This window comes from Rousettus aegyptiacus, unplaced genomic scaffold (genome assembly GCF_014176215.1).
Source record: "Rousettus aegyptiacus isolate mRouAeg1 unplaced genomic scaffold, mRouAeg1.p scaffold_m13_p_11, whole genome shotgun sequence".
Lineage (NCBI taxonomy): Eukaryota > Metazoa > Chordata > Mammalia > Chiroptera > Pteropodidae > Rousettus > Rousettus aegyptiacus.
This window is the reverse complement of record NW_023416286.1, coordinates 42,831-57,178: the sequence shown is the minus strand read 5'-3', so window position 1 is coordinate 57,178 and position 14,348 is coordinate 42,831. Positions and strand designations below refer to the sequence as shown.

The 14,348-nt window shown below is 56.2% G+C and overlaps 1 protein-coding gene and 1 pseudogene across 2 annotated transcripts; both read left to right on the top strand.

Annotated features, from left to right (window-relative positions):
- Positions 1–6,139: 6,139 nt before the first annotated feature.
- LOC118609856 lies at positions 6,140–6,257 on the top strand (annotated as a pseudogene).
- An 888-nt stretch (positions 6,258–7,145) lies between these two features.
- Positions 7,146–13,329, top strand: GJB2 (gap junction protein beta 2). 2 transcript variants are annotated; one of them, XM_036228341.1, is made up of 3 exons: positions 7,146–7,345; positions 8,431–8,525; positions 11,585–13,329. In XM_036228341.1, the coding sequence occupies exon 3, from the start codon at positions 11,607–11,609 to the stop codon at positions 12,285–12,287; it is 681 nt and encodes a 226-aa protein (XP_036084234.1). In that variant the 5' UTR covers positions 7,146–7,345; positions 8,431–8,525; positions 11,585–11,606; the 3' UTR covers positions 12,288–13,329. The 2 variants fall into 2 exon arrangements, with proteins under 2 accessions (XP_036084234.1, XP_015975170.1); XM_016119684.2 differs by lacking the exon at positions 7,146–7,345 and having other exon boundaries at positions 8,417–8,525.
- The last annotated feature ends 1,019 nt before the right edge of the window (positions 13,330–14,348 follow it).

Here is a 14,348-nt window from a genome sequence, read left to right as displayed (position 1 = left end):
CTGCCGACCTCAGCGACACCCCCGCCCGTCAGCCTCAGAAGCGAGAAGGCACTTGTTCACCTAAAACGTTTCGGGCACGATTTATCAGAGGCACCGACATAACTCATTTCTAGCTTTTCTGCTAACATCACTTTTATATTTATGGATTCAGGGTTAGCGTGGTATTATACATGATACTTGGCCCTGAGCCATGAGCGATCGTTTCTTTCTGTGCGCTGTCAGCCTAACTCATCTCTTGGGAACGAGGAGACTCGTAAGCTGTTTAGAACACCCCAACACAGCCCGAGACAGACTCCGCCGACGGGTCATCGGCGCCCGAGTCTTCGACGTTCGGAAAACGAAAGGCGGAGTCCAGAGTCGCTTCTGCCTGAACCGTGTCCCCGGACGAGACGTAGGAATGGTCTAGAAGGGGGTGCCCAGGGCACCAGAGTGTTAGAGACACTCTGACCGCCTGCCAGACGCCTGGGATGTGACCTCCATCACGCTGCGCCTCGCCCCCGCGGGGCCAACCCCAACAGCGGGCAGACGGGGCGCCCTCGCTGGAGTAGCATCAACGGGCCCAGCTTCTCAGGCTCCCCGGAGCATGTTTGCTAGGACAGCACCAAGCCACAGCACCCGGCCGTCGCCGCCACAGAACCGCGAGGCCCAGGACAGCGCAGACCGTGGCCTGCAGGCCCCAGCCTCCTGGGTCAGGCTCTCTGCTCCCACAGCCCCGGAATCCGTATTTCTAGCGACTTCTGGGTTGGCTTTTACGCAGCCAGCCTCTTTCCGGTCCCCATGGAGCAGGCAGACTTGTCAGATCTCAGGGTGCCTAAGAGGGCGATGAGCAGGCCCGGCCCAGGACCCACCGCGAGGGTCTCGTTCGGTCAGGCTGGGGACAGGCAGGGCTCTGCGGGCTGACAGCCCCTCCGGCTGGCCTGGCGCTGGCCCTCAGACCCCTGGCTTTCGCGGAGGCCCCTGTGTCCCTGTGAGACAGCTCTGCTCTGGGGACGCACCTGTCACCTGTGCCACGTCCAGCCACAGGACGACAGAAACGGGTGCACAAGCACCACACGTGGGTTCACCTCTCTTCAGCCCCCGGGACTCGCAACATGAGCAGCCTTCCCAGCGGCGGGAGGGCCGGGCTCGGTCGCAGCCTCCCCGGCGTGGCCCTGCTCTGCCCGGCCCGTCGCCCCCGCCTCGCCCCACGGGCCGTCCAGTGTCTGGCCTTCGGGCACGTGGCTCACCCCGCAGCCGCCCATCGCGGTCCCCAAAACAAAACCGCATTAGAGACCGCTGAGCAGTCCCTCCGGGGCCCTGCTTCCCACCCTCCCCTCCTCGGCGGGTCCCGTCCTGCCCGCTGCGGAGCCGCGGGCCTCGCTCCTTCATCTGCCGGCTCCTCCGCTTTGTTCTCCTGCGGCTATGGTCTTTCTCCTCCCTTTCAAAGCATTCTCTCGTATCTTCTCTGACACAGACAAAAGGTCAGGCCCCTCACCCCCCCCCCCGTCCCCGCCTGCTCTGTGTCTGAGTCCTGTGCCTCCTGGACTGACAGGGAGCCCGGGGCAGAGTGCGAGGGCTACAGCCCCCGGCGTGGTTGGGGCCCCGCTGCCCCTGAGGGCGGAGGCCCCGGCTGCCCCTTCTTCCCAGCCCCCACCCTCCCTCGTGGCCCGTGGGTCTCCTGACCTCGGAGGCCCCGATTTCCGAGCATCTCCTGCACTGTGCACAGTTGGGGCACTGACCCTCATCTCACAGAAGGGGAAACAGACGCCGAGGGAGAGAGCGAAGCCCCCCACTGGGGTGCCGCGGGGTGCCGCAGCCCCTGCCCTGCCGCACTGCCCGCTGCAGGGAATCCAACGCCAGCCTCGGGGCGTTTTCCCGGGGCGCCTCGTTTGCTGCCCGCGACACTCCAGCCTGGTGGCAGGAAGGCAGACAAAGGCCAGAGGGACGGTGCCCCGCATGGCGTCACACGGGCCAGCGCAGCCCTCACTGTCGTTAGCGACGCAGCCACCAGGTAAAATGGTGCTCAAAAGTCCCATCATCGCAAGTCGAAAGTACAACATGGGTTTTATCAAAACAGCGATTATTTCTATTAAAGCTCATGATTCAATACGGGAAAATTTGCACTCGTCAATGAGGAAGGACCTAGAAGACTATCATAAATATGTTGCACATAATAGCTCACTTGAAGTAATAAAGATTCCTAAGCTTGTATCAAATAATAGTTATAAAAAAACATTTAGAAAGTGTGGTCAGCATTTGTAACATTGTCTACTGTTTAGTTTCAGATAGTCAAGCAGGTGATCTCTGGCTTAAGCAATGGTGCGCTGGTTCAAGACTCGCCCTGCTGGCCGCTGCGCCCCCAGCACGTGTACGAACACGGCAGAGCTCTCCAGGGGGCCAGTACTCCAAGGGCCAAGGGCCCAGATAGGATGGGCGAGCAGAGAAACACAGCGTTTTACCCACGAGGCACTTGTCAATTTACAAAAATACAAAAAGCAAGAACAGTCGGGAGGCTAGAAGCTGAGCATCCTTCTGACACTCTCTGGCGGCAGACGGAAGTCGGAGTTCGGGGGGGCCGGGTCGGGGCCCAGCCCTTCAGTTTGGCCCTCGGACGGGCCGACCCGGAGTGAGCGTGACCTGGACACTCTCCGCCAGACCGAGGACGAGCATCTGCTCAGTTCAATCTCTGTTCGGTCGACGTGTCTGCACCTGCCGCAGCCGCCTCCGGAGGCCACACAAGTGGTTGGGGCGAGTCGATGGGCTGGAGCTCGAGCCCCGGGCCGGACGCCCCGGCCGGTCGGCCCCACCGTCTGCCCGCTCGCCCCCGGGTCCTCATCCCGGCCCCCCTCATGGCTCCCTGCGCACCGTCTTCCTTTTTTTCACTCACTTATTCGTCAAGATTTTTAAACGGTATTTTGTTGAGAATTATGGCATCGGGAGCGGGAAGGCAACACTTCTAGAATAGGCCCTGCTGGCATGGGCCCAGACCTCAGTGTCACCCGGACAAATCTTTTGACTCGGTTTCCGAGTTTCTTGAAATTCAAAGCGCACACAGTCTTACCAAGTCTCCCCGAGTCCCGGGCGAGAGCGCCCCGGGCGCGATGCTCCCCGCGGCTGCTTAGTCATTCCAAAGGCCACGAAGACGCACCAGGCATTGTGCTCACCGCCTCCCTTTCCCAAAACGCAGTATCCAGGCCAAACGTAACGTCTGACGTTAAGTCTCTGTCTGGTTCTTTGAATGCGTAGTTCATTAAAGTGGCAGTCCATGCCTTTGACCATCCTAAACTTCGGAGTGTTATATATGGGTTTTTTTTTTTTAGACAAATAATGTACCGAGTTAGTAAAAGACCTAATCAAATGTTGCTGTTGCTTCTCAAGCGCCCCCCGAAGCTGAGAGGAGCCCTTGGAGTCCGGCCTGAGCTAAACTTCTTAAGCACCTTCCGCCACCAACACATCCACCACCGTGGGGCTCCGGGGGCCTGGGGAACTGGGGTCTCCAGGAGGTTGGGGGGCTGGGGGCTGAGAGGCTCCCGGGAGCTGGGGGTTTGGGGGGCTGGAGGTGTCCGGGCAGCTGAGGCCTGGGGGACTTCAGGTGGCTGGAAGACCGAGGTCTCCGAGGGCTGGGGATCTCTGGGGTCCTGGGCAACTAGGGACTCTGGGGGTCTGGGAGCTGGGGGTTGAGGGGTTCCGGGGAGCTGGGGTGCTAGGGGGCTCCGGGGGGTAGAGAGATCTGGGGGGCTGGGGTCTGGGGGGCGCTGGGGGGCAGGGGGCCCTGCGAGGCTCGCCTCTCTCCTCCCAGCTGCAGCACCGTTTGGCCACGGCCACCGCCATGTGTCCTGCCCTGGACGTGGACTAGAACGGGGCTTTCCGACCTTCTGCGACAGAGCTATGGCGAGAAGCGCTTTGATGTCGGGTCCCGGGCGCACGCGAGTGTGAACGCACAGCTGTGAAGCAAACACTTCACGCAACGGTCGTTTAACCCTCACTCAGGGCAACGCCTGCGGCATTGTCATTTTATTCGATTTCATTTAATTTGGGGAGGAAAAGAAATTTACTTCCCAGCCTACTAACGAGGTGGGGACAAGCGACACTGGAAAGGAAGAAACGGTTATCCCTCGTTTTTCCGGTACCTTCCGAACCTGTGCTTTCTGCCAAAACCTCCTGACAAGTCTGTCCGGCGCCACCTACCGTCCACTCCGGGTAGTGCAAGTGCCTTTTTATCCTGACACCGAGACTTAAGGATGCGATTAAATCAGAGAATTCTGCGCACCAGTATGTGCTTTCTGCCCCAGAGCAGCAACGGCTCTGAAGCAGTTTAAGGAGAAGTTTAGATGAATAGCCAACACGCAAACCCAGGTCTGAGCTCTCAGACCAAAGACAGCATCAGAGCCGGAGGACACCCACCCCTTTGGGCCTCAGTGAGCGAAGCCGACTGTGTAATTGGTTTCCAGACAGTGACAAATTCAAGCTCAGGACGTTCTAGACTAGCACCTGATGAAAAGTAGCTGTAGTCTGCTACATGCTATAACCATTGCTACATAGTCCCCTGTCAGACCAGTATCTATAACTTTCTTTCACTAAAGCAGCTCACGGCACGAGTGCTTGCTCCGTATTCCAAAAGCTCTTCGGGATGACACACAGCACAATATTGTTGTAACAGAAACTAAAATGTAGAATTCTCTTCTGCTATTTTGCGAATGATGCAAAATTTTCATTTTGACAAGCCGCCGTAGCTTATGGAACTTAATTTTTATAATCAACAGAAGCGAACGAAGTTCGCCTACCAGCTCTCCTAGGGAGCTATTCATTTCTGGTTGACATGTGCTTCCGATATGAATACATTTGGAAGAAACTTTGTGATCTCTCCACAGTCTGCTTACATGATCACAAAGGAGCATGTGTTCATCCAGGAGAGCCAAGGAAGTTGAACTATTTTAACCCTGGCCAGCAACTCCAATTTCCCTGAAATATTTCATGTGTGAATGTAAGAATAGAATGGGAGGAAAGGGAAGGCTTGTGACAGTTTCAGCTATAACTCAAAAGCTGGAATTTTTTATGAAATGCCTTTAATTTGAAAGTTGAGAAGAACAATTAAATTATTGAAGTCTAATATTTTTTTTAAACTCTATGAATGTACTCATTTTTCCCCCTACATGATTTAACATTAACAATTTCCAGGACCCATAGATTAGGATTGGGTCAGTGATGCAGAGAGAAATCATAGTGAAATGCTGTTTTCCTATACTAAATATCACAAAATTAAAAAGGGCTACACTTCTGCTTTAAAACTGTGTTATCATGTTTAAGTCACTATTAATTACCCAGAGATGCCTGGGATTCATTATATCTTCAGTTTCCAACTGCTGTTTTGAGGAGGGCTGAATTTTTTCTTTTTTTCTTTTCCTTTTTTTTTTTTTTTGGTCGATTATTAACCTGATTAATATGTCAACAGCAAAGTTGAGAAAGTGGATGTGGACCAATAGCTAAAGGCTTTAACAACTGAGAGCTAAGAGACATTCAATGGACCCAACTTGCTCCCCAACTGCCACGTGTTAGGACAGGGGCCCCACTATCACGAGTCTCTTCTTGTCTTGAGAACGTTTCTTCTCTCACCTATGTATGATTTGTGAGTCAGAAACTTAACCGGGACATTTTTTAAGTGCATGCAGAGCATCTTTCCGGGAGGCATGAGAGGGGCTGCCCCATCAGGCACCTGGCAAGCAATCATTCATTGAAATATGTTGAGAAATAGTACTTGTCTCATATTGACTTCTTGTACCATAGCTACTTTCCTTTTTGGTTTATTCACAAAACAACTGTTGAATTAAATACCAAATGGCTTTAAACATAGGCATTTCACCTTATAATCTGACAATTGCATCACTTTAGAAACCTGTATGAAGGGTCAGCTCAATTCTAGACACCTGGGATTTACCTGCTTGCTACGAAGCACACCCATAAAACTATTAGGTATATGTGGCTCTTACACTCTGGAGTGACAAGTTGTGGCTGTCACAGATCCTCAGCAGTAGCTCACCAATAGTTAATCCATTCTTGCCTGATCTTCCCTGGGAATTACTCGCCACCATGTAGTGTGGGAGCCCAGCACAGGACAGGGTGACGCTTTCTCCGGAGCCAGTAAGTTAAGAGATGAAGCTGTGTCTACGGCCACGCCACCCTGAACAAGCCCGATCTCGGCAATCTCGGAAGCTAAGCAGGGTTGGTCCTGGTTAGCACTTGGATGGGAGACCACCTAGGAAGACCAGGTGCTGTGGGAAACCTGTGAAAACAGGGTGACAGAATCAAGGCTTATTCTCAATGTTCACGTTGAATAAAGTAATGCATTTAACCAGAAAATGCAGCAGTATGATTGTGCCCTCCGCAAAATAATTACAGGACTTATAAAAATATTAATTTGTGGTGTAATCGGCTAATAGTGTATATGTCTAAGCCTACGTGGAGAGAACTTCGCATTTTCAAGCGTGAAGCTCCTTTTCTATCTTGCCTCTCCTCTACTGCTCTATGCTGGAGGACACTTATACACGCGCACACGCACACGCAGATGCGCGCACACACTCACACTTGGACGCGCACATGCGATTTCCCACCCTGCAAGGATCCAAGTCTGATTAGGAAGAAAACACCAACATACAGAAACAACAGAAATAACACAAGACAGTAAAATCAAATGCTGAATTGTAGAGCTATAGATCCTAAAATATAGGCTGGTTGGGATACACAACTAGCCAACAACTCGTTATATGCAAATCAGGAGAGTTAGTCAGGGGAAACAAGGAAAAGGAATTCGAGCAGCGCCCTATAATCACGTAGGGACAGTAGAATCTGGGCTCTTTGCAAATAGGGAAAGTGAGTCAACCGTCGATTTGTCGCCGTCTTCACCAGCGACTGCGGGCAGTGGCTCTGGACTCGCTTCTCCGCGACCCACCTGGACTGCAGCGGGCTCCGGACAGCGCCGAGCCGTGCCGGACACACTAAAGCGAGGGCCAGACCCCGCCGCCCACCGCAGCGGCGAGGCGCGTGGCCCGGGGCGCCTCCGCCCCGCCCCGCACTGCCCTGTCATTCATTCCCAACCAGCCAAGTCAGCACATCTCTCCGTGGGCCGGGCCGGCCCGGCTGGGCAGCTCTGGGGCTTTGTCTCTTCATGAACAGACACGCCTTCAAAGGCTGAGGTTTAGAGCCGGAAGGTGGGGCGATGACCGCAGGACGAGGCTCCCGTGCGCCCTGAAAGACCCGCCGAAGTCGGCCTGGGGCAATGGGCGCCAACTTTACAAAGACAAGCCAAACCCCTCGCGCTCACGGCGGCTGCCATGAGAATCCATTTCTGAGGCCAGATCTGCCCAGCGGGGTGAGTCATCAGCAGTTTTGCTTCACGAAGACCTGACCCAAGCAAGGGCGCGCGTGAGAGCGGGCGCGTCCACAGCCCCACGCCCCCGCCCTGCGCAGGGACACGCCACGCGGTGCCACCTGGGCCGAGAGCGCGGCGCCCACGGGGTCCGCTCCTGCAGCGCTCGTTCTTCATCCACTCGCGCTGTGCACGTCCACCCTCTGTCAGCTGGGTCTCAAGACCTCAAAATACCCAGCCAACGGTGAACCCCGAGACCCCATAATCCGCAGCGGTCAGGCTTTTGGAGGGGACCGGGCACCCAGGCCTTTCCCGAGGAGCCTGGCAGTGCGCCCCTTCAGTGCCGCGTGTGCGGGGATGGGGGTCATGGGCTCCAGTCGCGCTCGTCCTTTCCTTCCTCATACCCTGGGCCCCCCACCCCCACCTCCACCCCATGTGGAGTCTTCTGGCGCTTTCTTAAAGATGAAAAGAGGAGGAAGAGGGCAGGGCGCGGGCGGAGCGCCGCCGCACGCTCTGCACGTCCGGGGCCCTTGGCAGAGCCAGGCTTGCCCGCCGCGCCCCCGCCCCCGCCCCCACCCCCGCCCCCGCCCCCGCCTGCTCCGAGCGCCCCCAGACTCCCAGTACCCTTCCTGCCCAGGGCGACTGCGCGCAGCCCTCCGCGGCCTGAAATTGAATCTCCAGATCCTTGGGATACCTGTTCCGCTAATAATTGTAAAAATTAAAGCAAAGCTTCCGATGTAGTAGAACTCCTGAGAGAGGCCGAGCACAAGTAACAGTGACAGCTGCAACTACCCTTCAGCGCCGCGCACCCCGCCCCCCGCCCCCCGCGCCGGGCACCGAGGTCGCGGCTCCACGTCCTCCCGAGGCCCCGACCCGCGCGCCGCGGAGGGGCTGGGCGCGGTTCTGGGGCCCGGATGCCGCGCGCCCCACCCCGCCCCGCCCGCAGCGCCGGGCAGCGAGGAGCCCGCCCCAACGAGGCGCCCGCGGAGGAGGCGGGGTGTGCCGCGCGGTTAAAAGACGCGCTGGAGCCGCAGGTGCCCAGATCCCGACGCCCGCGCGCTCCGCTCTCCCGCTCTCCCCGCCCGCAGCGAGCGCGGAGGCCACCCAGGACCCCTCGGGACCACCCAGGACACGCCTGAGCGCCCCGGCCGCCGCCTCAACCCCCGCGCACCCTCTGCCACAGGTGAGGCCGCCCTGCCAATGCGCCCGGGTCACAGCAACAAGGCTGGCGCCCTACCCTGGGCGCCTCGGGACCGTGGGGGCTGTGGGGCGCGGCGGGGGAGGGAGCAGGGCGGGGATCGGGGACCCAGCGCGGTGGGGGCTGTGGGACCCGGCGGCGGGGCGGGGGGGGGGGGGGCGGGTTGCGGACCGGGGACCCAGGACGGCGGGGGCTGTGGGACCCGGGGGAGGGAGCACCGCGGCGAGTGGGGAGCCCGTGCGGAGAGAGGACCCGGGGCTGCCGGGGCTATGGGCGCCCGATTTGGGTCCCCTAGGTGGATCCCGCTCACACTGAGACCCCTGTGCCGTCCCTGTCCGGGACAGTCGCGACAGCTGGCAGGTGGCGAGAGCCAACTTGCGGACAGGGAGTTTCTTTCCTGTAGTTCCGAAATTGGAGTAGGGCCGCTGGGGAGTAGGGGACGTGGCGAGACCAGCGGGTGATTGATCCGGACAACGCCCGGGGAAGTGAACCCGGGGAAGCGAACGAACCCGGACAAGTCGCCGGCAGCCCAGCTGGATTGGTGAGGCGAGTTCTCATCCGCGGCTCATCGTCCGCAGGCAAAAGCCGGGTTAAGCAGGAGGTCTGCCCAGAGGTGGTGGCCTGTGCAGAGGTACCAGGACTGCAGCCTGAGCAGGACACCCCCGCCTATACTGAGACCAGGTTTTCTTGCTTGTCTTTTCCTAAACAACCCCAGAGCATTGGGCCAGGCGGCCTTTCCCAGCAGGAAGGACACTTGATAACACACGAGGTGTGTGTGTAGGGGGGGGGGCTGAGAGACCTGCCTCAGCCCTCCTGAGCTCCTTCAGGGGACACAAGCCTCATGGATGTGTGTGTCCCCCCAACCTTCCGACAGCTGGACACATAACGACCATTTACATTTACTCGGGACTCTGGCTCAAGGTGTGTGGCTAGTCATGTCCCCATTTGCCCTTCGAGTTTGTTTCAAGACTCAGGTGTTAAGACAGTCACAATCGGACACCTGTGAGGAGGGCGGGAGCTTGTGGAGGTCAAGGTCCTCCAGGAGGGCTGAGGAGAAGTTAAGGGTGAAGAATTGCCTTTGCTTTTTCTGGAGCCCTGTGATTCACCCAGCGCTTCCCCTGAATAACAGCTCCGGCTCCTCACCCGCCTCTGGCTGGGCTCCAAGCCCCTCCCCACCCCAGGGTGGCGAGGCCCAGGCATGAGCCGCCTGTGACACACCTGAGGGGTCAGGAAGGGCAGGGGAGCAGCTCCTGCTGATTTACCTGTTCCGTTCCTCCCTCTTGACCTGTCGCCCTGGCCTACCCGCAGGTTACAGTTTAACTTGCTTCTCTTATTTGGAGGGTCTGCGAACAGGTAGCCGCAGCTCCACCGAGAGCTTTTAAAAGCCACCACGATGATGCGGGGCTCGCTGCAATTTCCTGGCCCGTGGCCACGGCCGTGGGACCCGGTTGGGTCACAGAAGAGCGTGGGGTCTGTGCCAGTCAGTCTGGCAGAGGGCAGCGCTGAGAGCCTAGTTCTGGCTGGCCAGCCCCAGTGAAGGACCGGCCCTAACACCGCCAGACGGTCTGGTCGAACTCGAGTCCAGTCCTGCCGTTGGAGCAGGACCAGGCTGAGGGGTGGCGCCATCAGCAGGTGACCCTCGTTCACCTGGGACCCAGGTGGTCTGCATTTGAGGGTGGGGGTGAACCTTGACTAAACCACGGTTTCTCCCCATGCGGCTTCTCTCCTTCAAGCCGAGTAAGGCAAAATGTTTCTCAAGTGAACTTCAGTCTTATGTGACTTTCATGTCTGTGACTCTCCATGTCTCTGCCTCCTCCTGGGACCAAGGTGGCACTGGACAGTTTCAGCCACGCCTGGGTGCCCCCGTCCAGCTGAGGCTTGGTGGCGACAGGCTGTCGCTGTGAGACTGCTGGGGGAGTCCACGGAGAGCAGACCCCAACTTGCTCATAACACTTTTAAGTAAGAGTAGGGGGGTGCCGAGCGGACTCAGAAGGGGTGGGAAGCTGGGGGCCCGTCAGGGGTATGACGAGGCGGGACCTCGCTCAGACGGACGGGCTGTAACTATGCGTAAGCGCAGACTGCGCAGGTCCCGGGGTGGGGGAGGCCGCTGGCTCATCGCGGAGTGACCCCCGGCTCCGCGCCCCTTGCACTAAAGGGTGCGTTACCCCGGAGAGCTTCGCTTCTCCCATGTCCGTCACCTTGCAGGGCGTCCCTGGGAAATCACTGAGCGAAGGATTTTACTTTTCATAATGTGCCTCTTTAGGGACACTTCTAAATTAAATCCCTGGCCGATAAAAACGCGCAGCTCCAGCACCTGCCCCGACAGGCAGCCGCAGCGCAGGGCGTCTGTGCGCACACCGCTCCCCAGAACCCGCGCCTGCAGCGGCTTTTCTCCACGCACAGAAAGGTCCCAGCCCGCCCGTCTTCACACGGAAAAAGGAAGGGGGGCCCTATGCAAAATTTTAACTTGGGGTCTCTTGAATGTACACTTTTCCTCTGGCAAGAAGCACTTCACTGGCACACCCCGAGTCCGTGATAATTCATCGAAATAGTTTAAGGAAAGTGGCTCTGTGGGCCCCTGCGGCGAGGCCGCCCCGCTAGGCTCAGTCCCAGGGGACACACCCGGAACTTGAGGTGAGCAAGCGGGGCTGACTTGGAGTCGGAATGCTGCTCGCCTGGTGCCCGTGACCGGTGCTGCGTCGGGAGGACCCGGGGGTGTCTGCAAGGGGCTCATCATCACAGATTAGTGCCTCTGAGTTAGAGACACGTTTGCTTGTGCCCGCCTGCCCCCCCCCCACGCCCCGTTTTTGTTATGCGCTGAATACAGGTGAATGGCCACCCTTTGTTGGAGGACAGGAAACAGGCTCAAGGCTGGTCAGGGACCCTCCCCTTCAACCTATGACCGGCTAAGTTGGTCTGGCTTTGGCCTTTTTGGTGACATTGGGTGAGAGCTGGTGTTTGTTCGCACAGGAAGAGATCTGAGGCGAGCGGCCTGGGTTCTGTCCTGAAGTCACCCCTCCCTCCCGCTCCTTTTGTCTGTCCAGGGCACCCCGCCCGGAGCAGAAGATGGATTGGAGCACTCTGCAGACCATTCTCGGCGGCGTGAACAAGCACTCCACCAGCATCGGGAAGATCTGGCTCACCGTGCTCTTCATCTTCCGCATCATGATCCTCGTGGTGGCCGCAAAGGAGGTGTGGGGCGACGAGCAGGCCGACTTCACCTGCAACACCCAGCAGCCCGGCTGCAAGAACGTGTGCTACGACCACTTCTTCCCCGTGTCCCACATCCGGCTCTGGGCGCTGCAGCTCATCTTCGTGTCCACGCCCGCCTTGCTGGTGGCCATGCACGTGGCCTACCGCAGACACGAGAAGAAAAGGAAGTTCATCAAGGGGGAGATAAAGAGTGAGTTCAAAGACATCGAGGAGATCAAGAGCCAGAAGGTGCGCATCGAAGGCTCGCTGTGGTGGACCTACACCAGCAGCATCTTCTTCCGGGTCGTCTTCGAGGCCGCCTTCATGTACGCCTTCTACTTCCTGTACGACGGGTTCGCCATGCAGCGTTTGGTGAAGTGCAATGCGTGGCCCTGCCCCAACACGGTGGACTGCTTCGTCTCCAGGCCCACGGAGAAGACCGTCTTCACCGTGTTCATGGTCGCGGTGTCTGGGATTTGCATCCTGCTAAACGTCACCGAATTGTGTTATTTGCTAATCAGATATTGTTCTGGAAAGTCCAGAAAACCAGTTTAGATGAAAGATCAACAGCCCGAAAAGGATGAGGCGACCTGGGCTCCGCTGTCAAGGCAGAGTCACCAGCACTTCCCAAGACTGAGATTCTTATCTTAAACGCAACCATTCGAAACTCCTGTAGCTGTCACGTGAGACACCAAACGCCTCCATGGCCCGGAGTCTTCTCTTCCAGAGCCAAAGAACTGAAGCTTGGCCCCAGGCCACACTGATTTCTACTCAGATTAGTTCCCTGCTGGCAGCTTGTCAGAGCAAGGTGGCTCCATATTTCGGAGAAAGGATATCGGCATTTGTTTCTCTTTCTTTGTGGGAAGGGGAGAAATGCCAGGTTCCAAAGAGCAGGCTGGGACAGTTTGGTCACCCCCCTTAGGCCCCCTTTGCCATTTCTCCCCGAATTAAACGTAAACATAGAGAGTCTTGGCTCTTTTATTCGCTTTTGGAGTTTTGGTCTCTAACGACAGGCAAGGCCACATAATGCTTCAAACTCTGTTTCACAATTTTTCAGTGAACGCTTTAAAATGAGGTATGTTCTTTTTATCCCCAAGACGTTCTGAAAACCATCCCATGCTCCTCCTGTTTCAAAGCCTGATTGTGATACGTAAATGGTATGTAATCAGATACTGCCGTTGAATTTAAAATACGGCCTCTTCCTAGTGCCACTGTATTAACTGTGGTGACAAAGGCATTCCGGCCTCTCTCACGTGAAAGAGACTAGAAGTTCTCAGCACTGGCTTTTGACAGCAAATAGCCTCATCTCGCAATTTTGGGTATCATTTTGCAGGAGAAATACAGGCTGGATATACCACCAACTGCCACCAACTACAGGCTGGCTCAGGACACCTGTGTCCTCTGCCAGCGTCTACCTTTTCCATGACTGTGGGACAGGGAAGGGACACGAGCTGGCTTGGGAATGTTTTGTGTCCACAGCAGAATCTGATGGTGCAGAACGAAATGGGGGGGGGGGCTAGTAACTATTTCTAAAGAACAGGTAAAAAGACTGGACCCTAAACTCTGCCGATTAAAAATGAGTTTTGTATACTTCAAAGTTCCTTTGCTTCTCTCTTCAGCTTTCCATTTTCTTAAGTGAAAAGAGAATTAATGAATCTTTAAAAAAAAAAATAGAATCCACAGTTTAGGTAAATATTTAGCAGTTCCATAGGACAAATGGAATTCTAATGTTATTATGCTTGAATGGTGTCCAAAAAATGGTACTGGGTACACTTCACTGAGGCTCAGCATTTTCCTTTTGCCAAAAACAATGTTGTAAAAACATTTCATAATAGAAAATAAGAGCTTTAATTACATGCTTGTAACTGAGATGATTTTGTAATGTCTCAAAATCATTTAAGATATTAAAAGATTATTACTTCATGTAATATCTGTATAAACTCTATTTCAGTTTTTAATAGAATAGCAGACTTAAACGTTGTCTACAGTCAACTTTTTTAAGGAGGTCAATATTTTAGACACTATAACACCGAAGGGAGACGTTCCCAGGGTGTCTGGCCGCCATCCTGAGCCTCTCCTACCCCGTCACAGAGCAGCTTCTGTCACCGGAAAGCGTGGAGGGGCCGGGGGGGGGGGGGGAAGCTGACTTCTGCCCCGCCCCGCGCCCACCCCTAGCAGGTTTCTGACAAACACACAGTGTGATGTGAGGATTGGTTGTGCAGCTCGGGTTCACAGGACCAGTTCGGCCCCTAGAAGAATCATGGAAGACGACACTCCAAAATTAAACTCATGGTGAAGGTCGGCTGAGGTGTGAGAAAGATCCCGCAAGTTGTCTTTCGTGCGGGGTCGTCTTTCTGGTATTCATGTGCAGTCACGGCTGGTCTTGGGGACCTGCCTTTCCCTCCTCACTGCCACCTTCCATGGGAAATGAACCCAACCTCTGAGCGCTCAGCCGTCCCTGTGGCGCGGGACTGCCTGGCCTCAGACGCTGTCCCCAGAGAGCCAGCACCAGCTCCGTCCTGACACGAGCAGGAGCCTTTAGTCTGAGGCCTCCAGAGCGTTTTCCACATCAATAATTATGAGTATTTTTATGGAGAACTGCACACTTTTAAATAA

Coding starts and splice junctions, on each gene's coding strand:
- GJB2 (XM_036228341.1), top strand. CDS start 11,607: ATGGATTGGAGCACTCTGCAGACCATTCTCGGCGGCGTGAACAAGCAC.